Source organism: Ischnura elegans, chromosome X (assembly GCF_921293095.1).
Source record: "Ischnura elegans chromosome X, ioIscEleg1.1, whole genome shotgun sequence".
NCBI lineage: Eukaryota > Metazoa > Arthropoda > Insecta > Odonata > Coenagrionidae > Ischnura > Ischnura elegans.
Window position 1 is genome coordinate 31,634,158 of NC_060259.1, and position 25,665 is coordinate 31,659,822.

Genomic DNA, 25,665 nt, shown 5'->3' on the forward strand with positions numbered 1-25,665 from the left:
CCCGGCGGTGGTAGAGAATTTTTAGAGACTGTGCGATCCCTGTTTGAATGCTGTGTGGAGGAAGTTTCAAGCGCAGTACTTCGTCCGTTGGATGGGGCGTTAAGTCGTGGTGCCTTTGACGCCTTTCGTTATGGGCAGGCTAATGCGGACGCCGGGTTTCTCTCCACTCTTCCTTCCATACCCTACCCTCGTGGCGCTGATGACCTCAGCTGTCGGTTGCCTCCTCCAAATACCATGCCTTATTACTTTCAGCGTGTGTATGTTGGAAAAATGGGTATCAATTGGTTATCGAGTCGTACAACTAGTTATCGGCTTGTTTTCATAGAGCCCTGACATTCTTTCCATAGTTTTAGTTAAATCTGGAGTACTGTAACCTATTTCAGAACGTCAACAAAGGGTGAACGTGAGAAAATAAACGAAGGGATAGTTTCTCGAAGTGCAGCGAATTTGGATGGCAATTTAATCTATAGTTGTGCATAAAATATTTCGTGAATTCATTTAATTTATTTGATAAATGTATTTCTAAATCATTGAAAATTTGATTAATAAATCTGAGAAGGGAAGAGAGTAACAGGATTGTATATCAAAATTGTAATATATTTCGACGGTTAATTGTTTTTAGCTCAATGATCATTTCATTTTCTTGGTCTCCATCTTAAAGCTGTGATAGCGCCTACATACCATATAAAAATTTATATTTTTTTCTAGCTCAATAACTGTCATTGTTTCAGAGTTCAACATCAAATGAAAGTTACTTCTGTGGCAGTTTAACTGAAATATAGGGACTTTTGACATTTACAGACGAAACTTGTTACTTTCATGCCCTATTGCTGGTTACTAGCGTAGGAAACTGTGCTTAAGGTGCTTAAGTGGTGTCATATCTCCTTCGTAATGACGTTTCACCTTTTCTCCAACACTGAGGTCACAGTGCTCAACTAAGGAACATATGAACGAATTGGTAGTTAATTCTCGGGTTCTTGCCACGTTGACTCATTTTTGGTGGACGATAGTGTGGGGCGTATACCAGCTCTAATTTTCGGGTCCAAGCTTCCGTAGCATATGATAAAATTCACTTTTAGTAATTTATTAATGCACAAAATGATGACACCATAGTCTTGAAAGTTGTGCTCTATGTTTCTCTTTTAAAATAGTTTGGCCTGTATGTATGCAACAAGCTTTATTTATTGCTTACCTAACTATTTCACGAACATCTCCTTATAATCACCGAGTCAACCGATAATCTTTATCGGTTTAAGTGTTCGAGGACCATGTGGATCAACGGATGATTCTTTAATATGCCCACGCTATAAATTCATTATCCCTTTGCCCTGAAGAAGCTGAGAGCAATGAAACAGTCAGTGAAACTGTTGTCAATAAAAATCAACGGACGAGGTAAGAACTCGAAGAAAATGCAGAATTTATTTTCTCTTAGTGATTTGGCAAGTAAAAACAAAAAGTATGACACAACAGAGTCAAAATTTGTCTCTCTTATTTTCACTTATTTTAGCCTTAATACATTCACTATGTTTTATTTATTACTTAGCAAACTATTTCACGAATATCCCTTTGTAATCAACCGATACACTATTATCAGTTCGAGGGCCGTGTGGATGAGCAGATGATTCTTAAATATTCCCACGCTATAAATTCATACTCACCCAAGTGTTACCTTTTTATTCCATCGGCTTTCATGCAACGTGAAGGACTTAAAGCCGTAATATCCCTACCCCACCTCTCAAAGGCCCTTATAGACTGGGCAATTTATTCTCCTCCTCACCTCCACCATGCTACTACTCTCCGCGGTTAATTGCCAATTTCTCCCCAATGGGCTCGCCTAACCATTTCTGAAAAAAGAAGCTCCTTTTTTTCCACAACCGCCCGTCTTAACTCATCCATTCTTTCCCTCACCGCTCCACTACACGTAACCACTGCTTTTGTTCCCCGGGTTGCGCATCCCATTGTCTCACATTCATCGTAATGGATCATTAGACTCGGGTGCAGGGCGTGCTTCGGGTTGAAGGTTGAGGACGCCAACCTACCGCTTATGGTCTCGTAAAAGTGGAACAAAAAAATGATCGAGTTCGCTTAGGTAAAATTCCCTACGTTCGCGTGGTCCTTGAGCAATATTGAAAATTGAGAAATCCTTGTCATATCCAATATTCCTGCTTCATAGATGTATTGTACTAAACTCTGATCATGTTATCTTAGCGGGTGAGCTGGTGTGGCTAAAGCAAGTGGAGGTAAGGGGAGGGAAAGTTGCTCAACACGTGACTTTCCCTTTGCCAATCAGCAAAGAGTAGGTGTGGATTCAGTCAGTCGCTCTAAGAACTCCGTCGAGTGAACATCGTGAATCTGCTCGTGGAGCAGTGTTGCCAAACCTCACGTGTTCTCCTTGTATGTATCTGAGTATACTTTTCATCAACGGTGCCTCATTCAGCGTAGTAGCTGACAAAGTCATGGGCTTCTGTGAAAGAATTATCCTCAATATCTTCCAAATGAGTAGTCATATTGTCTGGGCGCCGGGGCCAAAATACCTGTGGACACCCGTGACTCACACCTTTTCAGAGACAAAGTAGGGCGGCCATGTACATTTGGCAACGTTCAGTTTGTTCCTCCTCCCTCTCGTTGTTTGTTTCGGCGGTACTGGACTTAGTTTTTATTAGATAATATGCTTTTGCTATCAATTCTTGCCTATGAGATTCAGTAGGTGCAGGAAAAAGTAGATGCAATTTTTTGTTTCGTTGCCTTCAAAACCCATGAGCGAAGCCCTCCGAGAGTGTCCAGGCTCTCGTGAAAGCTCATCCGCAGACATTGAGTGAATAAAATAGCCTACCCTTGTTTTTAGCGAATTTCTACGTAACTCTACACTGAGCGTGGTAAATATCAAGACATTTCTTCGGATATGATCCCTTACCAAAATTCTATTGAGCGGAGGCAAGCGATACGCGTTTCAACAATAAACTTTGATGCCATAATCCAAGAAAAAAATTTCATGGTGACATTTCGCGAAATTTTTAAAGGCAAAGACTCAGATTTCGACTTCTCCTATCTCATTATCAATATTTGGTCATCATCGCAATGTTAAGCGCATCCCAGGTCTTGTTATTTATTAATCATTTATTCGTCACAAAGTTCATTACATTCTATTGAATGTATAAAGTGTTTCGTGTGCCTACTCCTCCGGCTCTACTTACTAATTTCCATGCTCTAGTGGACTAAAATTAGAAGGAATAGATATAAAATCATTGTAAAATCAAACAGCCCGCTTTGATTGGGCCTAGGGATATCTGGAATCGTGGCAATAATAATTGTTGGTATGATATGCTGGCGAAATTCCATAATATTGAGAATCTGAGATTACTATTTGAATAACATAACACAAGGTGTGCATATAAAACACAAGGTGTGCATATAAAATATATAAAGTGTCTCAAGTCAAATACTTTTTTTCTATTTGATAATGACGACGAGTTATAAGTACTTTCAAAATTCTTGTTGTTTATTTTTGGTTCACATCCCGAATGGTATGCCAGTGTTGAAACTCACGTATTTTGTTTAATTGAAATATAATGCGGATGGTAACAAATTAATAAGTTTTACTTGCTGTTGTTGTAAATTGTACTCATATTTTCCATGCAATTTCACCAAATCTCAACTGACACGACTGTTACGGTCCTCCTCTAAGTCAAACGGCTCCATTCACTGGGCCAATCCTATGAACAGGAAATATGGAGATTTAGATGCCGAGGTCCTTTTTTTAAGGATCACTCCAATCTCCGGGAAATAATAACTTCACGATAAGCCCTCAAGTTTTTTGGGGAGGGTGGCGGGAACTTTTTTAATTTCGCCGCCCGTGCTGCCGAGGAAGTACTAGAGTTTATGTGCAGCGCGGAAGCGGCAGAGCCTCTCCTCCTACCGCATAGTTTCTCATTTCCTCTCCCCTGGTTCTTTCTCGCAGTGGATCCAGTCCAGTGAAGATCAAGTCCCCTCCAGAGCTGGCGGATATGACCCTCGAAGAGCGCCTGGTGACGTACGACTGGAAGAAAAACTTCAACAGTTTCCAAGAGACGACTCACCGCGGCTCTTTCAAGCCGCTATGCTGGATGAAGAAGCCCAGAACAGTTATTCCGGTAGGTATCGGTAAAAAAGAGCATCAAGTGTTTGATGTCCTGAGGAGCAGAAGGTGCTATGGGTTCTTACTCTTGCTTTTCATTTTTTTGTACATCCATCGACACGCAGAGAAAGAGTAAATCATATTGTATACCATTTGCGATACTTGGAGAATCAAACTGTAGAAATAATTTCGTTGACAAATGAAATCGCGCGGCGGGAAGCTTATAGCCAATCTAGTTACAGCAAAGGTTTTTTTAGTGCATTTACTCTCTTTAGTTTTAGATTTCGTAGCGTATGATAAAAATATGGCAATTTTTAGCTGTTTGCTTTCGATGAATTTTTAATTCTATAACCCTTGGACGGTAGAAGTGTATGCCAGATAACACATTCTCTCCAACAGTGGCCGTGATATGATATCATGTATGTGACATTATATATTAATTCTTTTGATGGAAATTATTTTTACTTGTTTCTTTTACTGCTTTGACTTTCAGCTAGTAATAAGGTTTCTTTGCGTCGCTAAATATATAATGACTTCGCCTTCCATCTTTAACTGTGATTTATTACTAATAATTCTCGTTTTGCGACCTTTATAGTCGTCTCTCTGTGGGTGATTATTAGCTGGCTACTCATAGGGAGGTAGTCAGAATGGAGGGAAGTGCTGGGATTGAGAAACTTTGTGAGGGATCGGTCCTTCGGGAATCTCTACCGTCTGTCTCTCTATCCTCTTCGGGCATCTATTTCCAGACATGTCCACTTATTCCTCCACCAGCCGAGGTTCCATTTTCACAGAATGGAAGACGTTGTCTCATGACTCTCAAGAGAAATACATATATTCAAATTCGTACACGCATGTACCGTGGATTTAGATACACGGGAGATTCATTTCATCATTCTGTGTCTTAAAGGCTTCACAAATTCTCGAAGTGAAAAGTAAAAACTATAGTCCAGTGGTTTTTCATGTTTTTGCTATAAATGCTAGTAATGCTAGGACCTACCGAGGACAATATTTTAACGGCAAAATTTTAAGTTAGGAAGCCGGTACTGGACCTAATGTTTATTAGATAATATGCTTTTGCTATCAATTCTCGCCCATGAGATTCAATAGGTGCAGGAAAAAGTAGGGGCAATTTTTTGCTTCGTTGCCTTCAAAATAAAAGGAACCTGAACTATAACTATGAATTTTCGCAACTTATTGCGGACTTTGTTTATATTGAGGGACCACTTTAGCCAGTGTAAAGTTTTATACAATTTAAAGATTTAAGTGCTCATAAATATAACTTCATGCTCAGTTTACAAGGTTATGATTTTTAATTGGGTTTCCTGCTAGTGAGGAAAAACTACCGTAGCCATTTCAGGCTTAAACGCATGTAGTTATGTTTAAAAATCCTTTTTTTAGTCACAAGGCCATTAAAGTAGTGGCATTAATGGAAAGGAAGTTATAGGGCTATTAAATAGAAATTTTATTGAAACAGATCTGCTAGATTTGAATTAAGCTCGTATCGTTAAATCTTAATAGATAATGGATTAATGGATTCATTTTTAATTCCAATTGAAATTAATAGGTGAGCGTAACTGATTTCAATTGAGATAAAAGTTCTCCACTTAATTAAGCTGAATGATTTTTCCTGTCAATGAAATGGAATATAATACCTACTACACATTAATAGGCTAATGAATTCCCTCAGGTTTTATTATTTATCCCTCCCAGGATTACTGGCTTAAAAATACAATAATAAATCCTTTTTAAATGGAAAAACGGGGAACTCAACTGATATTATACTTCCTCCGTGCCACAAGCAACATCGCCAGTCGTCTGGCTTATAAATGGAGTACTTGACGAAGTACTTGGTTCATCATTGATCCCAAAAATTTTCTTATGGACATGGAAACAAAGTATAATCTGGATAATGAATTTCGAATCTGAATTCTTCACAGGGCCATAAATGATTTACCAAAATGTTCGAGTTAGTGTTACAGTGACCTTGGCAGATGATGCCATTTAGTAAAAGAAACTACTCGAATGGTATCAATTTTTTGTTCATGTATTTTTCAAACTTATAAATCGATACAAAATTTGCGATGAAATTTGAAATGAGAAATAATAAGGAAAAGAGCCGCGAAAGATTGCAATCAATGGCAATTGCCATGTCGGTCGGTCACCTTCTGGAAGTACTACTTATGTTAAGTTTCGCGAAGCCATAAGAGTTGTGTCTTGGACCCCATTGGAATTTTCCCTATTGCTATTTTATCTTGTGATAGTAGACCTATCTGCATTTGTATGACACAATCTGTTGCTCCGTCAAAAATCCAGTTTCAAAATTCCTACTTCGTGGAAATTGACGAATTCCTTGGATATAGGCGTCGTCTTTACGTCCTATTTAAAAAAAGTTCAAATGTTTTCAAAGCCAATGCTTTTTATTATTTCGTGTCCGCCCCCAATATCCGTGTCGGCGCCTTTGGGCTCTTAAAGCCTTGAGCTCGCCGTTCACTGTCGGCGTCGATAATCTTCCAATTGATCACTACGCTTATCTCCCTCGCAGGCAATTAGGAAACACCAATAAAGAGTTCGCCATCGACTTTCTTTAGATTGAGAAAAGTCACGTAATTCCACCATTTTCGTTTCTGATGGATTCAAAAATATATGTGGAAAAACGTCTTGTTAAGCGATTATTCATTTCTGTAAGAGAGGCTCGATCGTAGATGCCATGATCATCATGATAAGTAAGAAAGAAGTATGAGCAGAGCCGTGTTTTGAGTCCATTAAGTCAAAGCTCTGAAGTCCATAATAAGGAATCGTATTTTTTTCTGAAATAAGTTACTCATTGAAAAATAAAGTTTTTCATTCATCAAAATAGGCAAAAAAACGAAATAAAAATGACCGAAGTAATTACTCATATCTCATTTTACACTTCTATTTAAACCATGAACACTATAACAGATATTAATCAATATATATTGCTCCATTCTATTACGTATCAAAGTAAGTTAGCTTTTATCGAATCCCCGTGAATCAAAATTGTGCCTGATTCGCACTCTAAACCTTTTAGTCATATTCCAGCTTTGACGTAAGACTTCTGAAGCGAAACTTCCGAGTCACGCTCATGGTATTGCACTGATTTCATTACGGAACCTTTTTGAGCGATGAAACATATTCTCTGTGGCCATAATGAAATTCAGTCCGTAATTGTGGATGACGGCAGACGCATCCTTCACCCCCATGGAGCAATTTTAATTTAGTCGGCGAGGAATAAAAAAATGAGGGAAGAGCAATTACAACGTTGAATTCTCCCGCTCCACAGGTGTGAACTGTGCGGCCTTTTGAGTCATTGCTTTCGGCTTGCGGAAACCACGGCATGTCCCGATTCGTTTAACGGCTCCACATTTCAGCCGCGCGGCGCGATCGACCCGCCATAACGGCGTGGGCCGGAAATTATTTAAATGGAGAGGTGAATTGGGCGGCGTGGTCCCATATGACGTCGGAGTGAGGTCATGGGAGTGGTAGCGTACACCTAAGTGGCAGTCGTTCGGCGAACACGAGGCCACCGAGTTAGGATGCATCCTTTCTCTATGGCTGAGCATGTTATGAATCAGCATCGGGCCACTTGCTATTTTGTGATTGGTCTGAGGTTTCAGTCTACCAGAAATTTATCCCTCTAAATCGCGAAACATCATAAAAACAAAGGAAGTAATTCAACTAAGATAAAAATAGACTATAAATCAAAATTTCTACAGCAGCTTTTGAGATTAGTGCCCTATTATTTCTGTAACAGAACGTGAGATAACTGCTACGGGCCTATGCATGGGCTTTTGCTCTTCGGGTGAAAAGTTCCGCGAGCTGATACATCGGCTCAAGTCTAGACCGAATTTAAAATGATAATAAGTTAATGCATTTTGTTTTTTTCCTTTATCTAAGTTATCAGGATAGTATTACCAGTTATTAATTCCTTTGTACTTAAATGAAAAACTTATACTGATATCTAAAATAGAAGCTTAATATTGATTTTTTTTCATAAAATACTAAAAGATTCATAAAAGTACGCTGGCATTTTTCGCTAGTACCACTAAAATTTGGTGACACTAAGAGGGTTAATATCGACGCATCGGATTGAGAGAAAATCATCGTTTGACGACTCTGGAGAAGCGTTGGCTTTTTTACTCTAGTTTGGTGGGACGACGAATTTCATTTAGCTTAATATATATGCCGTGTGATCCAAAAAAAATGGATGATGCCAGAGAAGGCCATCGAAACGTTGGCAGCAAAGACCATCATTACCCGGCTGATTTCCCGCGAAGATTTCATTAACAGCATTCGCCGGGAAAGCACCAAACCCTTCTTTATTTAAATGTGTTTTTCGTCTATGCAACTCAACGTTTTTCCATTTTTCTAATAGGGCTGAAATATTATGTAGCAGCAATTACTCAGGATCAGGTTTTGTATCAGTGACGTTAAACTGATCTTGAAACACAAAAAGCACAGAGTTTTATTTCAACTACATTTGAAACGAAAAGCGAGTTTTATAATTAGTTTTTTCTTGAATTTCTTTGGTTCATCACAAATTGTATGGTCTGATAAATTTTACAATTTTTCACCGTAGCCTTAATTCCACAACCGGTTGAAATCATTGAAATAATTTGGTGAATTGGAATAGCAGCCGTGACGTCGGTGTTTCAACGGAAAATTTCCAATTTTTTTTCTACGGTTCTCAAATGCATTTTTAATATTTATTTTCAATTTGTAGGATTATATATGCAAAAATTATTAAACTTTGTGGATTTTAATTAGTTTCTGGGTATAAAGAATGGATTTACAATTATAATCTTACGCTAATCAAAAACTTCTTTAGTCATTTCCCAGAATTTCACTCGTTCCGGCGATTAATTAATGAAATGCCCTAACTATATAACAAATATTCGAAGCAAATTTGTTTTTTGTGCGCAGAAAACTTGCTGTTTTTGGATAAACAGATGTCATTTATTTAATTTATCTTTACGTTTCCTTCTAAAAATATAAAATATAAATTTAAACTTATTTATATCTGCTTTAGAAATTTTGATTCAGAATCTATTTTTATCGTATTTGAAATACTTATGTATTTTTTTCTGTGAGGTTTCGCGGATAAATAATATTTGCTTATACTCAGGGGATTAGTAAAAATGAAATTATTGGTTGTTTGGAATGATAGTTTGAGAGTTACAAAACCTTGCTATGTACAAGATAAATAGAAAAGTATATTCCAACAGTGATAATATTTCGCTTGCACTACAAACCTTTGTATGCACCTTGATATTCGTCAATCTGCTTGAGAGAGTAATTTTTGAACGCTTATGTACTTAAAATAAAAAATACAGTGACAGGTGTTCTTTGCGTGTTTTTGTTTGGACAGTGTATTAAAAAGCCCGATTTTTTGTAACTAGCAATCTTACTGCCTGATTGCATTACCTTACTTGTGACCACCACCTTGTCAGCATAACCCATCTTCAATGCTTCAACTCCAATTTCATCTCCCCCTCCCTAAAGCTGTTTTAGCCCTTTTGAATAAATCCAGCCCATTCTGTTCTGGGTCCAAGAATCTTGGCGACAAATGGGAATGTAATAACTCAAATGGCGTTATAGTATGGAGCATGAGCTACTCCACATTTGATAATGCCCTTATAGTTAGATTGATTGCTAGTGGATCTAACGAGTTGATCGTTGGATTATTCTTCGTAAGAGAATGATCCTCCAAGATGGTTCGAACAATAATGACTTGCCGGGTTTCGCTTATAGTAGGGCCCTTTTCGCTTCTATAGCGTTGCGGTGTTTTTCCCCATCCCATTCCTTCTGCTCCTATCCTATCCCAGAGGCGTCGACGAGCTTCTATCGCGGCGGCGCCTCTTTCCTTTTCCCTTTCTCTCCAGCCCCTTCCCGGGTGATCGGGCGTATAAGCCAAGGGCTTGGTTCCCGGTCCCGGTGTGTTGTATCCTTCGAAGGGTTCCACTTGAACCCTCATACTCTGCTTGCTAGTGGGCGTATGAGAGTTACCAGGAGATATTTGTGGCTAATGAAAAAGAGAAAAGATACCGTAGCAAAATTCTATCTGAGAATACCATAATACATACATTAAATAGAGTTGTACTCGTTTTTATTTTTTCGTCAGCGAAAAGATAATTCAGTTCCCTTTCTGTTGAAACGTTAATCCACCTAAAATCATTCAGTACGCTAATTTATTTTATAAGATGAAGGCAATTTCAATTTTTTTCTTTCATTCTGGTGAGTATTTTTTTCTTTCAGAGGAACTTATCGTAATTATGGGCACAACTTGAAGCTTTTGTTGGGCCAAATGGGAAAACCTATTTCCACATAATTTTTTTTTCGATATTTAATCATTTTTATAAAAATAAAATAGTTGCTGAGAACTTTGATTGATCCTTAGTCAATGGACATTATAGAATGGCATTAACCTTCGATTTAATTTTCGTAATATTTCTTCAACTTGCGAATTTTTCCGGCATTATTTTGTCCTCAGATGGGATGGAATATGTTAGGAAAGAACTACATCGGACGAAGGGTCTGGGTCAGACAACGGTGTCAGGGATCCAACCACCGTATTCTCATGGGGGTACACCAGTCAACCTCTCTCCCGCTCTGGCGTCGGCACATTCGGGTCTTGGGTCGCAGTCACATGAGGAAACACCTCTCAATGGCTCACTAACCTGGGGGTGTTTTATTTTAACTCACAGCGTCCGGGATGGGTCACAGGGACCTAGTTTCTGTGCGAGTAGATGGGAGTTTTACATCGTCTAAGATTACCAATGCGTACATGACGCACAGAGCTCAGGGAAACATTTCTTAATATCACCTATTAAAACTGCCTATGGTCGGAAAGTTTCCTTCGTTTAATAAGGCAGTAATGATCCTTATTTAAGCCAAGCGCTACCTGCTAGCAGGTAGCGCTAGCATCGGCGCACATATTCTCGCCCCAAGTTTACCACACACGAAGTCAGCGGGAACCAGAATGACCCCACACGGGCTTTTCCCAGCGTTCATACTTAGGCGACGCGTTTTCACGCGCTTGAAAATTTTCACTTTACCTTTAATCGTGAAATACAGATATCTCCTTTTAAAAATCTAAAATCGGAAATGCGTGCTCCAGTAGTAATAATCTTTCGATTTAGGCACTTTAAAAAAACCGGAAACTACCCTATTTGCCGATGAAATAATAATTATTTCCATTTTTGGGGTGTTTGTCCACGTTTCACTATATTTTGGACAGTTCTTCCTCGTTTTTCAGGTACCCATAGTATTAATTGGCATAGCTGCGACATAAGAAAATACATTTCGCATAAAATCAAAGATACCTTCTAATAAAAGTTCGATAAAATTTTTGGGGGAAGGTCATGACCCCTCTGGCCTTCCCCCTAAATCCGCCCCTGCATACAACAAGGATTTCGCTGAGGAGAACATTTTCCGCCTGCGAATATTCCGCGGGGCTTGTGGCTGTGACTGTGCGACCTCCCTCCCTCCCTCCGTCCCCGCAAAACTTTACCGTGATTTGAGGTTGTAGAACCCGTCATCATCTCACGAGATGGCAGAGGGACGTGAGTTCCTGGTTGATTTCTCATTTGCTGACGTCCGGAATTCGTTTGTTCGCGCCCGGAAAATTGGAGCGTTTTTGGCAAGCCGCAATGGCAGTTGACCAAGGAAAAACGGTAGCCTGTAGTCAAGCGGAACGCCACAGGAAAAATAGGCTGTGAATGACAAAAATCACGTCACATTTTGCGTAGATGGGGACTCTTGGAAAGGAGAGGTTTTCCGTCTGCGGCCGAAGCAATCTGAAGGGAGGAATTTTATGCTTGCTCTGGTAAAATATGCATTATTTAGCACGTGAGATGGTTTATTGATCATCTTTTTTCTGAGGCCAACCAAATTCCTCTATAACTCGCTGTGCAATTGCGTGAAGTTATCCAAATTCAAAATTTGGTGTCAATGAGCAGTTGATCAGAATAAAGATTTTACGTTAAGCATACCATTCAATTACTTGATGTAGGAGAGGTTTGCAATGATATCAATTATTATCAGTTATTTACTCGTAAAGACATCGCAATTCACAAAAAAATTATTATAGTTTTCACCGAAATGAAATACAATGTATGTTAAACTAAGAGTACAAAGTCATTCCTTAACTGCGATGACAATTTTTGAACTAATTGTTATGCTGGTGACGAATACTTCCGTTGTATTGCTCTGGAAACATTTCAGAGCAAAGTTATGGATGTATGTATAAATATGTTTCTCATCCTCCAATATAAATATTTTATCGTTGGTTTCATATTGCTGAATTCGACTAATATGTTTGCGACAGATTGCTATCGGTCTTATCATCTGTTCATTAAGTTATAACGACTATCATCAACTTATTTTATAGTATCAACTTAGCTCTCACTAAGGAATATCTTCTCCCGATAAAATGTTAATGGTTAATGCTTTTGGCAGAATATCAACTCATAATATTGTCCACGAAGTTAAAATAGCATAACTAACGAAATAAACGAATCCCTTGCGGATTTTGAAGATATGTAACAGTTGATGGTGTTCATTCCTTGCTTATGATAGCCCACCAAGAAATAACTCGCCCTCATAAAACAAAGAAATGACTTTAACTGTACCATTATTTCGTTATTTTCTGCGTTTTTCATTTGCCCGGAAACCATCTCAGCGATAGTTGATCCAGTTGTAAAAGGAAATTCGACCGGGATTACGTAGTGTGACGTGACCAGCGTTGTTTCTGCAAGTTGTTGGCGTCGAGGGACTTAAGTTGTTGGTATGCAAGCTAGGCGTCTCCTTGCAGTCTTGCTGGGGCAGAAACTCAGGCACCGCTGTGCTTTTGATAATTCGCTTGGTCCCTGCTGCGGGGCAACCCGCATCCCAGGCCAAATTCCTTGAAAAAAAAAACTGTTTCGTAGTAAACCTCTTTATCTTACCACCTCGCTCCCATTTTCTCGCTGCACGTCTTAAGCTGGCGAATCAGTCGACCAGCTCTTTCTTTTCTATCTTGCCACGCAAGTCCCACAAATTTTCTCATCTTATCACCTCTGCTGACCTCTCTGTATTGTCTAAAAATTTAAGCACATACATAACTCATAAACTGTGATAAATACTGTCGTGATATTGAAATAAAAGGAATTGGTAATATTCCGCTAATATTTAATGCGTACGACACGTTTCGGCTAACAGAGCCATCCTCTGGTGCAGAAGGGTTTTGTGATTTCGCCGAATAAGTCAACCAGCTTTGTTTTTTCTATCCTGGAACGCACGTCACCCAAATTTTATCATCTTATCACCTCTGTTGATCTCTCAGTATTTTCTAAAACAATACTATTTAAATGGCTCTTAAACTTCTTAAGTTCTGCTGTGATTTTTGAAGGAGTCACAAAATATAGTTTCTGCCTGAAACATGTAAAATGTATCCAAATTTTTGGGAATTCCTAATGTTATCATTACGATAACAGTGTTTTCATCATCAAATGACGGTCGAAAGGATAAAATGTATAAGAAAATACTGCCAATATATGTGATCATGGAATGAAATACGCGATTAATGAGGATAAATATAAGTATAGCAGGTTTTTCCCTCGTTAATCGTGAATTGTCACCTTTGAATTTGTTCATGAGGAAGGTTTTCATCCGACATTGGGTATCTGTAGGGTGTGTATGGAGTCTACAAATGACTTAATTTCACGCTGATAAGTCCGTAGAATTCGAAGGATTAGAACCCGCTGTTTTAGGCAATCATTTTTTTTGCATTGGGATCGCTACTGAACTCATATTCGAGGAAAGGTCAAAGGACGGATGGGATTATAAGGGTCGACTGAGTAGGGCACACATGGCTGCTTGTTGGGCCCCCTAAAATCCGTATTGAGCCACAGGTGTAAATTATGATGACAGAGGAGTCATTCACCATCTATATTAAGACCATGGGGTAGTGATCAGCGTAGGAATCTGCTATGGGAAAGTATAATCAAGTATAAATTAAAGGAGCCAGCAGTGTTGCCCACTTTCTCTCTTAGTTTTTAATATCTACAGTTATAAATCTGAGGATAATGATGAAGAATAAAGCAATTTCAGCGAGAGTATATTTTTATTTCTTATATGGCTGGTGGATTTTGTTAGGGAGGCCGTAATACTATCAGAAAAAAATCACTGCATTGTCAAAAACAATGTAATCTGCGATTCAAAGTAACCAAAAAAATAGAAATTGGACATGGATTACGTTTATCCATTTTACTAGGATTTTAAAATCTACCGATAGTCAATTTAGTTTCGTTCTTTTTCAGGAGAAAACACAATGATTAACCTAGACTTAAGCAAGCAATCTGCTGGATGTGATTCTTGAATTTTCGCGTGTGTATCAATGAGCTTATTTCCATTTAATTCTCCTTTTTTAATAACGTCATCGAATGTATCGGTGTTTTGTCGTTAGCCTAGACATGCTAGTCTCTCCTCTCACCAGGGGCCTCGTTTAGTTGTTGCCAGCGGCCTACCGGTGTTCCCTGGGCATGCCGTGCCATTAATGAGCGCTGAAAAAAAGAGCATTCGCGCCTCAGGTGACTTTTTTTAGACTCGTCGCAAAATGAAGAACCACCGCATTCCGGCGCGTGAGTCTACGCAACGCGGCTCCCAGCGTTCGAATTCCGAGGGGATGTGATGGGTCGGATTCCATGGCCGCTCTTTCCAGACTTTCATTTCCTATTACTCGAGTGCTCCGTGGACCGGATGAATAGGTTTTTTTTTTAGTCTATTGAGACAGTGTTTGAAAGAGTTGACTTTATTCAATATTATTATTATTCGAATTCTTAATTTTTCGACTGAATTTTTTATTTTTCATTAAATATCCTGTTTGTCTTGAACTTTTCGCAGTAGTCGTCGAAACTACTCTACAGATATTAGCAGTTTTTGGAATCATACTTGTTTTTATTCACTATGAGTGGTTTCTTTGACTATTCATTGACAAGGAAAATGTTTTAACGATAAAAACAGCGCATTGATATTGAAAGTAGTCAGGGAATGATAATTGATTAAGTCTAAAATTGACAAAGATTCACAACAGTTTTGCCAACTATCCTGCAAGCGTTTGGTGAAGTCCTCGTCGGAGTTAGACAGAAGTGTGAGAGGCTAAATTGTATATCCAGTGACAAATTTACAAATCGTTCTTATGTATTGACTGCTAAATTTTTCAATGCCAATCATCTCTATGCATCAATTTTGGGTGCATCACCGGTGAAATATTCATGATCGTTAATTGACTTGGTGAAAATTTTTAAACCATACACTATCAATTCACGTTTACTATTATTATTTATCATACACACTCGCTTTAACATTTAAATGTCCGATGCTCTTTGCAATATCGTAGTCATTTTCTTAATTTAAGCCATTCAAAGCTGGAGGAAAAAAATCCACCATAAAAAAATTACAACCAAGAGCACAAGAAACTCGTTGTTTGTCGCAGGAATTTTTATTTTTTTAGCGTTGCCATCCGCCGTAAAATAATTTTCTTGCCAACCCCGATATTTTTGGTCAATTTCCTGTCGAAGGAAACTATAATTTTCCTCACTCCCTCCACCTCATTTTGATATCAACGCCCGGAGGCGACAACGGGGGCCAGTTTTTAGCCGAGGGAAAAACCCGGGCCGAGTTGGGAGAACACGAAAAGGAATCTGTTTATGTTTTTTGTTTACATTTCCGCGTTTTTTTCCCTTCCCTCGTGCACCCATGCTGTCGTGTCTGTCCCCCAGGGTGGGATCTCGAGTGTGGAATGGCGGGATGAAAAGGAAAAGGATGGCCTCGCATCCCTTTTCCGCACTAATCACCCCCTTTTCCCTGTCTTTCAACCCCCCTCACCGCCCCCAACCTCACTCTCCCTACCCTTAAAACTCTCCTTAATTTCCTGTATTTCTCCCCCGTTTACCGGCAACCAGTTGTCAACGGGTTTCTCCCGCAGAACAGAAGCCTCGCAAGGAATGCGACGCGGCATGTCAACTGGCCCAAAAGAAAAACAGTCTCCCAATCTCGCCTTTTGGAGTCCAATCACCCTCCCAATTACCCCGAGAGAGCCTTTCTTTAATTTGAGTTCCATTTCATCGGATACGTTGGAGCGGTGGTGAAGAATGCGAATTGTAGTGAAATTTTGTCGAAATGTTTCTTAACGATGCGTTTTGGCGGTTTCGTGTCTTGATTTAAACTGGCTGGTAGTTTAGCAGGTGGAGTTAAACGTCTTTTATACGTAATCTTTGTTTACTTGCTAAAGCTCCGCCATCAATTGCGGAATCAATTAAGAAAGATTTTAAAAGTTGTTATTATTTTCTAGGACAGAGGTTGTTTCACTGCTATTGTTGGATTATCAGAATCTATCTTAAATTACTCTATTTTCCTTATCCGATTCTTTCTTTAATTTGGGTTCCCTCTATCGGATATTTTGGAGTGATGACTAAGAATCCGAATGGGAACATGGATTTTAGGGAAAGTTTGTCGAAATGTTTTTAACGATGCATTTTGTCTGTTTTACGTCTTGATTTTAAACTGATTGGAATTTTAGAAAATAGATTTGAGTGTCTGTTATTCGTAATCTTTACTTACTTGCCATCTCTATTCTAGACCACTTAGCGCGATTTTTTTCACGGGTGGAGGGGAGGAGGTTTTCTGCGGCTCGTTTTGTTCGAATGAAAGACTCGAACCGCTCCTTGCATATTCGAGGGATCGCTGATTAGAGCTAGATTCTAAGGTAATGCTCTTTAGTGGTACGATTAGAGTAGTAATAAAAATCTAGGTGAAAATTTGTCAACATACGCTGACCGACTGTTGAATTTATCCATCTGACTTTATCCATTCAACGCCGCTGATACCTGCGAAGGAACGGCGATTAAAAAGGTTCAATGCGATGGAAGGCACGCATTGTCGTTGACTGTCGGCAACCATTAACAATCAGTCTAGAATGTTTCGCATCCTATGCAGATGCCGTGTGATTCGGTTCTATTGCACTAATAAAGTTGGCCTAGAAGAATATGTGAAAATGTACGGGGCCGATAGTGAAATCAGAAATGAGGGACGATGATGTGACACGGTGTGAAGCAAAATCCATGGCGTACCTCACGGAAACCACGAGGCGAAAACCACCGCAAAGGCCGTTTTACACGGGGCACGGATTTGCGCAGGTTAGGGCTGCGTTAATTTCTAAAATGGCGTGGAATTGCGCGAATGCATGAACGAAATTAGAACAAGGGCTATTTTGCCGTCTCGCATCCACGCATTCTCGCATGTGTTCTATCAAATGCACCGCTTTACGCGACGCAATTTTGATTGCGCCTTCGCACGTACGTCGGATTGCGCAATTCCGTGTACCGTGTAAAACGGCCTCTAGACTTCATCCTTAAAAATTTCCCAAAAGAGTCCCTCCTCCCCCACACTCTCCTTACCGCTTCGTAATTTCTTTCCACAATCCTTCAGGTCCGACGTTTTTCTTACGAGTCTCTCTCGTTCTTGGGGGATAGCCGACGTGAGGCAACGGCTCGCTTGAGAACAATGGCAGCCGACTTCTTTTCTCCAGCGTTCGAGGGTGGCTGTTGCACGGCACCCTTGTTCCGCACCACTTCTGCCGACCTCTCCAAAACTTCTCCCGGCGATCCCTCGAATATGCAAGGAGCGGTTCGAGTCTTTCATTCGAACAAAACGAGCCGCAAAAACCTTCTCCTCCCCCTCCACACGTGAAAAAAAAATCGCGCTAAGTGGTCTGGCGGGGGTGGTGGTGGTCGAAAAATGGCGGCATTCGGGCCTTGCGTTGCTTTTATTTTTTTTCCGCGTGTCTTTTTCATTTCGTGAGCGTCAGGACGTGCATGCGGTCGCAGTGCTCTCGCCGTTCACCTGCCGTGTGGTTGTGGTGGAATTTAGAGCGCGGTTTAAAGAGAGGAGCAATGGAGAATGCCAGGGGTTTGCCAATAATTATTATCAGAAAGTAAAATATGTGAGGGAGCTTACTTGCTGAAAGTACATTGAGGCGTATGAGGCATGGTGTTGTGAAAGTTTTTTATGTGAAATAATGCGTATGTCATCGTATATGTGCACTTTAATTGGCTAACTGTAAAACTAGTTTCGACGTTTATTGTATCATTAGTTACTGGTTTAAGTTCTGGTTTTGCATTAATTACTCTTAATACTACTAGACAACTAAAAAAAATGGACTATGATTTTTACATGCAAACTTTTTCATTATTAAAGAAATTTATACCCTCGATATGAATTAGGCTGAAGTATTTCATAGGTGAGGATCTGGTCCTCTAACATCTACGTTTAACCGAGTGGGTTTTATTTTTTAGTGTACTTCTTTGTTGCGGCAGAATAAGGCTTATGTTTAGAGAAAGGGTGAATGGGATATGGCAAGATTGAGGCCCGGGAATCACCAAAGAGCATCAGCAAAAACTTGTGGATGGTATGTGAGATTTGAGATTTGGGATTTGGAACTACGTCTCGTTGGTCATGCGTTCGCCAATCCCTACTCAAAAAAAGAAAGAAACTGGGGATAAACCATGCTGTACTAAGTGACCGTTCTTAAATTTTTGAAACGATTTGATATGTGAGATTTATGGCTACATCTACACCATCATGCGTTCCCCAATTCGTATTCGAAAAAAGAAAGGCAATGGGGATAAACCATGCGGCTCTAAAGTGACGTTCTCAAATATTTGAAACAAGTATGATGTTGAAAGGAATGTTTTTGAACTGTCATCTATTAAGCACAATAGGAATTGTATATTGTTACACTAACTGTACATTAATGCAATATATATTCATTTGTACGTAGTGTTTGCATTCTTGTGCAAGGGCATTAGTGATTGCAATTACTTTTAGAATGTTAAGCTAAAAGTGGTCGCTTGGAAGAGTCCCCGGTTGGTCCTGTTGAGGCTTCAGCTCTGCATTTATTCTTAACATTTGCAATAGACTATTGACCCGTAATCGATAACATTGAATTTTTTTAAATGGTGAATTATGTCATCACGGATATAAATTTCGGTTAACGGCACTAATCACAGCTTGTTCGTCAAGGCGCCGAAAATTCGCCAAAGCCTTATAGAGTTCAATGTATTTCAGCCACTATAGGTTCCAAATTTGTAATCAGGCTACAGATTACAGGTCTGCATACTGACGTAAAACAATTATTTTGTCTAAATTAAAATTATCTAAATATACAATATTCTAATGATCCTTGAGCTATCGCAATCCACGGATATTCGGTGTCTCCATACAAACCGTAAGCTCTGCCGTCAATTACGCGAGTGGTGAGTTTTGTGGACTCATTTAAATGCGCGGGGGCAGACTGCACATCTAGTGGTAGGGAGGAGAATTCTGCGCAGTAACATTCGTGGTTACGCTCCTGACCGAGGTAAGGTGCCCCCGTAATAATTTCGGGTGCGCGCGGGATGTGCACAGTTTAGGGTAGGCGAAAAGGGAAAGTGAGGCAAGGCTTCCTTTCAGCCGAGTGGCTGGCGTCCGTGACCCACGGCACCAAGGGCCTCTCATCCCGCCGAGAGCTCCACGGCGCCGCATAAAAGCGTTTGCCAAGGATCATTTGACGGTGAGTCATTTGACGCCGAGTCTTTCACCGCGGTAGTTCGTCCCGGTTCAAGTGCCCTCGTATCTCCACGTTTCGTCAAGGTGGTAGGGCAGCGTAGTCGTGGTACGCTTATGACCCTCGCGCCTTTTTAGCGTACGTTCAAGGAGAGAGTTTTCCCTGAATGATGGAATTAAAACAGCTCCGGGCGTGCACACTCAGGTGAGCGGTCAACGTGAGCAGAGCACAATCTTTCATTCCGGACTCGAGTGTACTTGTCTTCTCTCGTCTCGTCCAGGTGCACGAGCAGTATGCCATAACCCATGCGTTCTTCAACGTGGGTTTGAGGAGAGTTTCCTTGAATACTGAAATTACCCTGGCCGAATATAAATCTAGGGAGTTCAGTTATTGGCTGAATTCTAGGCTTTTCACTCAGATTTTGGGTTCGAATCTGAATTATAAGTTTGCAATCCCCGACTCATATTATCATCGAGCTTAGGTACGTAGCTTAATACAGTCGCCGGTGGCATAGAGGGGAAGTTTGATTCGCTTAAACGCTATTCACCATAGCCTAAATGTGGGGTTTATTCATGCTCATCAAAGCAGCCTTACGGTTTTCGTAGCTTATGCGTAGTGAATAAATCTAAATCTTTTAAACCGAGTCATTGCCGAAACGGAAACGTTTAAGGACCTTCTTTGACTTCAATCTGTATCAATAACTTTCCAGCAATCCTTAAATTGGTTTTTGTGGCCTTATCATCGTATCTTAACGGATCGTTAGGTATATATAAATGAACGTTCTGATAGGATATTTTAATTTATTCTTGGAAAACTACTTAATCCATTGTTAACTCTGTCATGCATTTTAGTTTCATGCATAATAATCCCAAGTAAATAATTATTCAGTTTTTTGTTTTTGTAAGCATAAAAATGTTTGATTAGGAGTAGGTACTGTAAACATCGTGGAGGTAAAATTGTGGAACTCCATGTGGAGATATACTGAACTGATGTCTTAATATTGAGGGCTATTGTACGAGGTATTTATATGCATGAAAGTTTTTGTCACATCATTTCGGATTCGAAATTATCATCAAAAATTTTTAAAACAATTATTCATTCATGTAGAAATCAATTTTTTCTTCGAGTCGCCTCTTTTGAAAGTTGAAAGACAAACAAAAATGGTTTTTAATGAATGCGTATCCCAAGCTCTGAGTATTCTATTTTCGCAAATGTCTTTGATGCATTCAGCCGCCGGGATTGATGGTATTTCTCCGAAAAAAAAGCAAATACGCAATGCATGAATAAATAAGTTTTTGCTCTCTCGTTAGCATTCAGATAGAAACGGATTTGGAAACAGGTGCATCCATCTCCAGGACTTCCGACCAGTGTAATAGCATCGGATTTCGAGCCCTCTGCTCCCGCCTTTCTAAAGTAAAGATGCCTTTGTGAGGATTGCATTATTTGCGCTCAGGCATTTCCGTCAACACCAGAAAGGAAGCCTTCGCATTATATGCGACTGTGAAAGATGCACCTTCGTAATGATTATCCCAAGCTGCCGAAAAAATTCTCATTCGTCTCCCGGGAAAAGATTCCAACGCCTTCTTCCTCTATTGTCTTTCAAGATTCAGATCTTGACCGATGGATTAATTTTGTCCCCAGCTTCACTGTTTCTTTCTACTCAATTAGGGGCCGCTTTTATTCAGCCAAGTCTCACTTCCCTTTATTTCTTCTTCCGAATCCATTATCTCTCATCCCACTTCCCCTCAACAGTCCGCCCCTATCTATTCCCGGAACCACGTTATGTACCCCTCCACCCCCTGCGGGAGCTTCCAATGGAGCCCACACCGCGGCGTTCTGTCTCTCTACCGTCCTAAAATCCTATTTCATTCATTGTCTCCCTCGTCGCAAACCATCGCGTGGAGTCTCCAGAGACGAGGTTTTGAGTGTTACTCAATCAAGTCAGTTTTTCAAATTGAATACACCAGCTTTGCGGAAAGGTTTTCTTCACGCTATTTCAATGTCCCGTTTCGTTTAACGTCGGCGTTGTAGCTCTTAAATTTGTAAGTTTATTGTGAGGCTATATTTTTGTTGAGAGCATGAGTGTTACTTAATCGAGTCAGTTTTTCCAATTGGCTCCACTAGCTTTTAAGGAAGGTTTGCTTCACACTATTTCAATGTCCCTTTTCGGAGTTTAACGTTGGTGTTGCTCCTCTTAAATTTATCAGTTTATTGTCAGGCTTTATTTTCAATCATAGCGAATGGTTTAAAAATAGAAATAAGTCAGGGACGTGACGATAATTATTTTCACGAAGCAGATGCCGTAAGGTGGCGTAAGGTAGACGTTAAAAAATTATAAATACGTATATTTTCAGTCATTTCGCGTTTCTGTTCTTAATTTTTTTCAGTTTCCCCCCTGCCACCTCACTCAAATAATTTTCCTAATTTATCTCCAGTAGACAATCTTCCTTTTCCTCAAAAATACTGTGTAGAATAATCTTTGAGAGCATGGATATTGAACTGTTAAAAGTGATTTTTCTTGTACTCTTCATATTGTGTTCTTGTGCGTGACACCAAATACGAGGATTATCGTTGGATAACCAGGTTCTTACCCATATTTGAACCAGAATCCATGGTTGAGCTCTCTATTATATAGGCGAAATCGACTTTTCCTTGTGTATATTGTGATTCTCAGACATTCATTAGCAAATAAGACGTCTATTTGTCCTTTATTCTGAGAATGAGGAACGATTATTCCCTCATTTTATTCCAAAAATAATTATAAAATTATATTACCTTTAATGAGTTCTAATAACGCAAAGAATATCAATGAAAGCAAAACTTGTCGAGAAATATCTACCCTAATTGATGAAAAATAGTAATCATAATGTTCGAATTGCCAGGAGGGATAAACAATCATGGAAAAATGCCCTCACATCCATTGCTCGCGTTCAATTTGCAGTGGAATTAGCCATCCCAGCCGTTTAAATTAATCGTTTCGACTCCGAATGATTTCTGGTGAGCTGCTGTGAAAGAGAGCGAAGAGCTTAATTCAGTTAAGATACTTCGCATTTTTAAAAAGGTTATGACCCTTCCTCCCGCATTCCAAATTGATTTATCGGGGCGAATGTCGCATTTAAAGTGGTTATCGAGAGTATGCTCGTGTTGATTAATTCGTGCACCACTCAAATTTCCCTTCAGAACGAGAATTCCATATTTGAAATAACTGAATTTCGATTCTCCTCTGTCCAAACTGCAATTGTTTCAATCATGATTTTTGTTTGAATTTTCTTTCCAAGGCACACTTTGATGGACAGCGAGTATCAGTAGCTCAATCCGCCCTCATTCGCCATCAACCGAAGGTTTGATTATACGTTGGCTACCACTCCGTTCTTCAGCTGGTTAATCTTTTTATCCTATGCTATTATTTTGCTAAAGGCGTTGTCCTCTGCCTCCTTCTTTTATGAGAAATGGTTATTTTATGTACCTTTATTACTTCCATTTACACTGCCGCCATGAATTTTACTCTTGTGTCAGGAGATATTTTCAATCCAATTTTCTTTATAGAAAAGAAATTCTCAATTGGCCGTATAATTTTCTATACCGTCGTAATATTTAATTTTCTTTACTGTCGTCGTAAAAGCTCTTTTTTAATATCTATCTCGTATCTGTTAAGTCTGTCTACTAGTTATAGCATTAATTCAATCGGTATCAAACATACATATGTGAAATATTCAATGGTATATCCTTCTAAGCGTGTGCGTCTGCTACTCAATGATATTTTTTACATAAAAAATCGCTTTTGCTTCGTCGTATTCCATAAATTATTCTCGTTTTCGGTCCTTTTTCATTTGTTTGTAATATATATTTTAATGAAAGTAATTTAGGCAGGCGAGATGTAGTGGAAACACATCCTGATTAAATGAAATAGAAATGGCAATTTTTCACAATTTATTTAATAATAACTTTCATTTTATAATCTCATGTATATTTAGAATGACCTAGTGGTCGAAACGCGTCGTAAATTATTAAATAAATTTATGAAAAATTGCCATCTATCTTTTTCATTCAAGTATTCATAATAATTTTTAGGAAAAAAGCGAGAACATGATGGATTACTTTGATCATCAGTAATTGATTTACGTCGATCAAAAAGAAAGTGAGACCAGGTATAATATTTCTTTTCCATTCTCCTTTTCAGGGCACGGAAGACTCCGAGGCTTATTACCCGAACATCACGAAGCCATACAAGGAGCCGCCTAGCTGTCTGGGAAAGAAGAAGAAGCCACTGAGGAAGCGGAAACCAGGCGAGGGTGATGGCGATGTGGATGAAGATGGCAACTATGTGGTTGGCGATGACCGCGGGAAAGTTTATTTCGGTGTACAAGAGTCGTCCAAGTTGAACCGCAGCGGTTCGCCCAAGTCAGGGCCAATGTTTCTGGTTCTGCTACCCCTGCTGTGTCTGTCGCTCCTGCCGTTGTCGAGGTGAAGCCGCCCCTGTCGTAGACCAGAAGAAATACCTTTAAAAAATATGAAAAAAAGAAAAGAGAAAGTACGACATAAAACGAAAACAACCTTTTTTCCTGGCGATGTATTTATTTTTGTACATAACCTTCTCATTATATAAATGGTGCTAATTCATTTTAAATGGTTAGAAGAAGATGAAAAAGGAGGAAGAAGATGTAGGAGGAGATTGGAAAGTCTTTTTCGCCAAAAAAACCTTTGAAGCCCCCCTTTACCCCTCTTTGACTATGTTTTTGTTTCCTGCCGCTGTCGGAGTGACGATTCCGTCGTCGAAGAGAAAGGACGCCGAAGTGCAAACATGAGGGTTTTTCGAACTACGAGGAAGTAGCAAAAGAAAACTTCTCGGGAGGAAAGAGATGTGTTTTTGTGTTGCGATTCTAAGCAATGCTTTCTTCGGTTTTGTTTCTTCATTTGTTTTTCTTTTGGCGCGAAGTGGATCGTGGGTTCGCTGAGGCGGGAGGCTTAAAATTTTGGCTCCTTTAGTGCCAACAAAAAAAGTTGGGCATTTGAGTTGTCCAGGGGGATGTTGTCAAGGTGATATACAATAAATGAAGGGGAAAGGACTGGAAGGAGTACGTTTTGGTGCGTGATCAAAATGTGAAGGATGTGATGGACAAATAATTCAAAGAATCGATTCGATCTCAAAATGCAATTTTTAATTAAGCGCTCGATGTGTGATTTAGAAGAAGAAGAGTTTAATGAGTTTGAGGAAGGGAGAGAGAGTAAAGAAAGCGATGACTCGTTGTGTGATTGCTGGTGGGGTCCGAAGTGGTGCCTTAATGGCTGGCCCAGAACAAGACAGTACGGTCGCATGATAAGTTGACTAGTCTACTGGATTATGACAGTATTCGTATTCTTCGACATTAACTGCATAGGTCATATCAGACAACTGGGAGGACAAAAAGTGCGCTGTTTGAATTCTAGTAGCCGTCAGGGGAACACGAAATGTGTTTCCGAGGAATTTTTCGATGTGATTGCCGACTCCAGTGTGACTTTTTTTATTTATGAAGCATTCCTAATTATTTTGTTAATTAAATGATTTGAAGTGAGCTCTCTTAGCGTCCGTCTGTGGATCCTTGAGTATGCTCTGTTATTTAACGCTGTTAATTAGCACAATTTGTTGTCGTAGATGGAATCTTGAAATGGAATGTAACCGCCCAGATGTTTGCTTTTCTGTACCGCACAAGCAAAATGAACAAAAAAATATGTGTTTTTCTACACATTGCCGTTTGTGGACCCATCATCGTTTAATTAGTCCACGTGAGTATACATTAGTCATACCCTGTACAAAATGTGCGTGTAAAGTTCACTGTATTATACGTTTGTACACTTAAATAGAATAAAGTATATGAGATGTGTAATTTGTCATCATACTTTTTTCAGAGGGAGGAAGAGAGATGTTTATATTTATGCATGTTCCAGCTGCCTCACGTTGGAATTTGTCTTC

The 25,665-nt window shown here is 39.5% G+C and overlaps 1 protein-coding gene across 1 annotated transcript in view; it reads left to right on the plus strand.

The window, feature by feature from the left end:
- Positions 1-25,579, plus strand: part of LOC124170800 (MOXD1 homolog 2-like) — a 969,195-nt gene extending 943,616 nt beyond the window's left edge. Inside the window, exons 10-11 of the mRNA XM_046549766.1 lie at positions 3,959-4,130; positions 23,896-25,579. Coding sequence (XP_046405722.1) covers positions 3,959-4,130; positions 23,896-24,183 — 460 coding nt within the window. The 3' untranslated portion in view covers positions 24,184-25,579. The remainder of the gene's footprint in view (positions 1-3,958; positions 4,131-23,895) is intronic.
- The last annotated feature ends 86 nt before the right edge of the window (positions 25,580-25,665 follow it).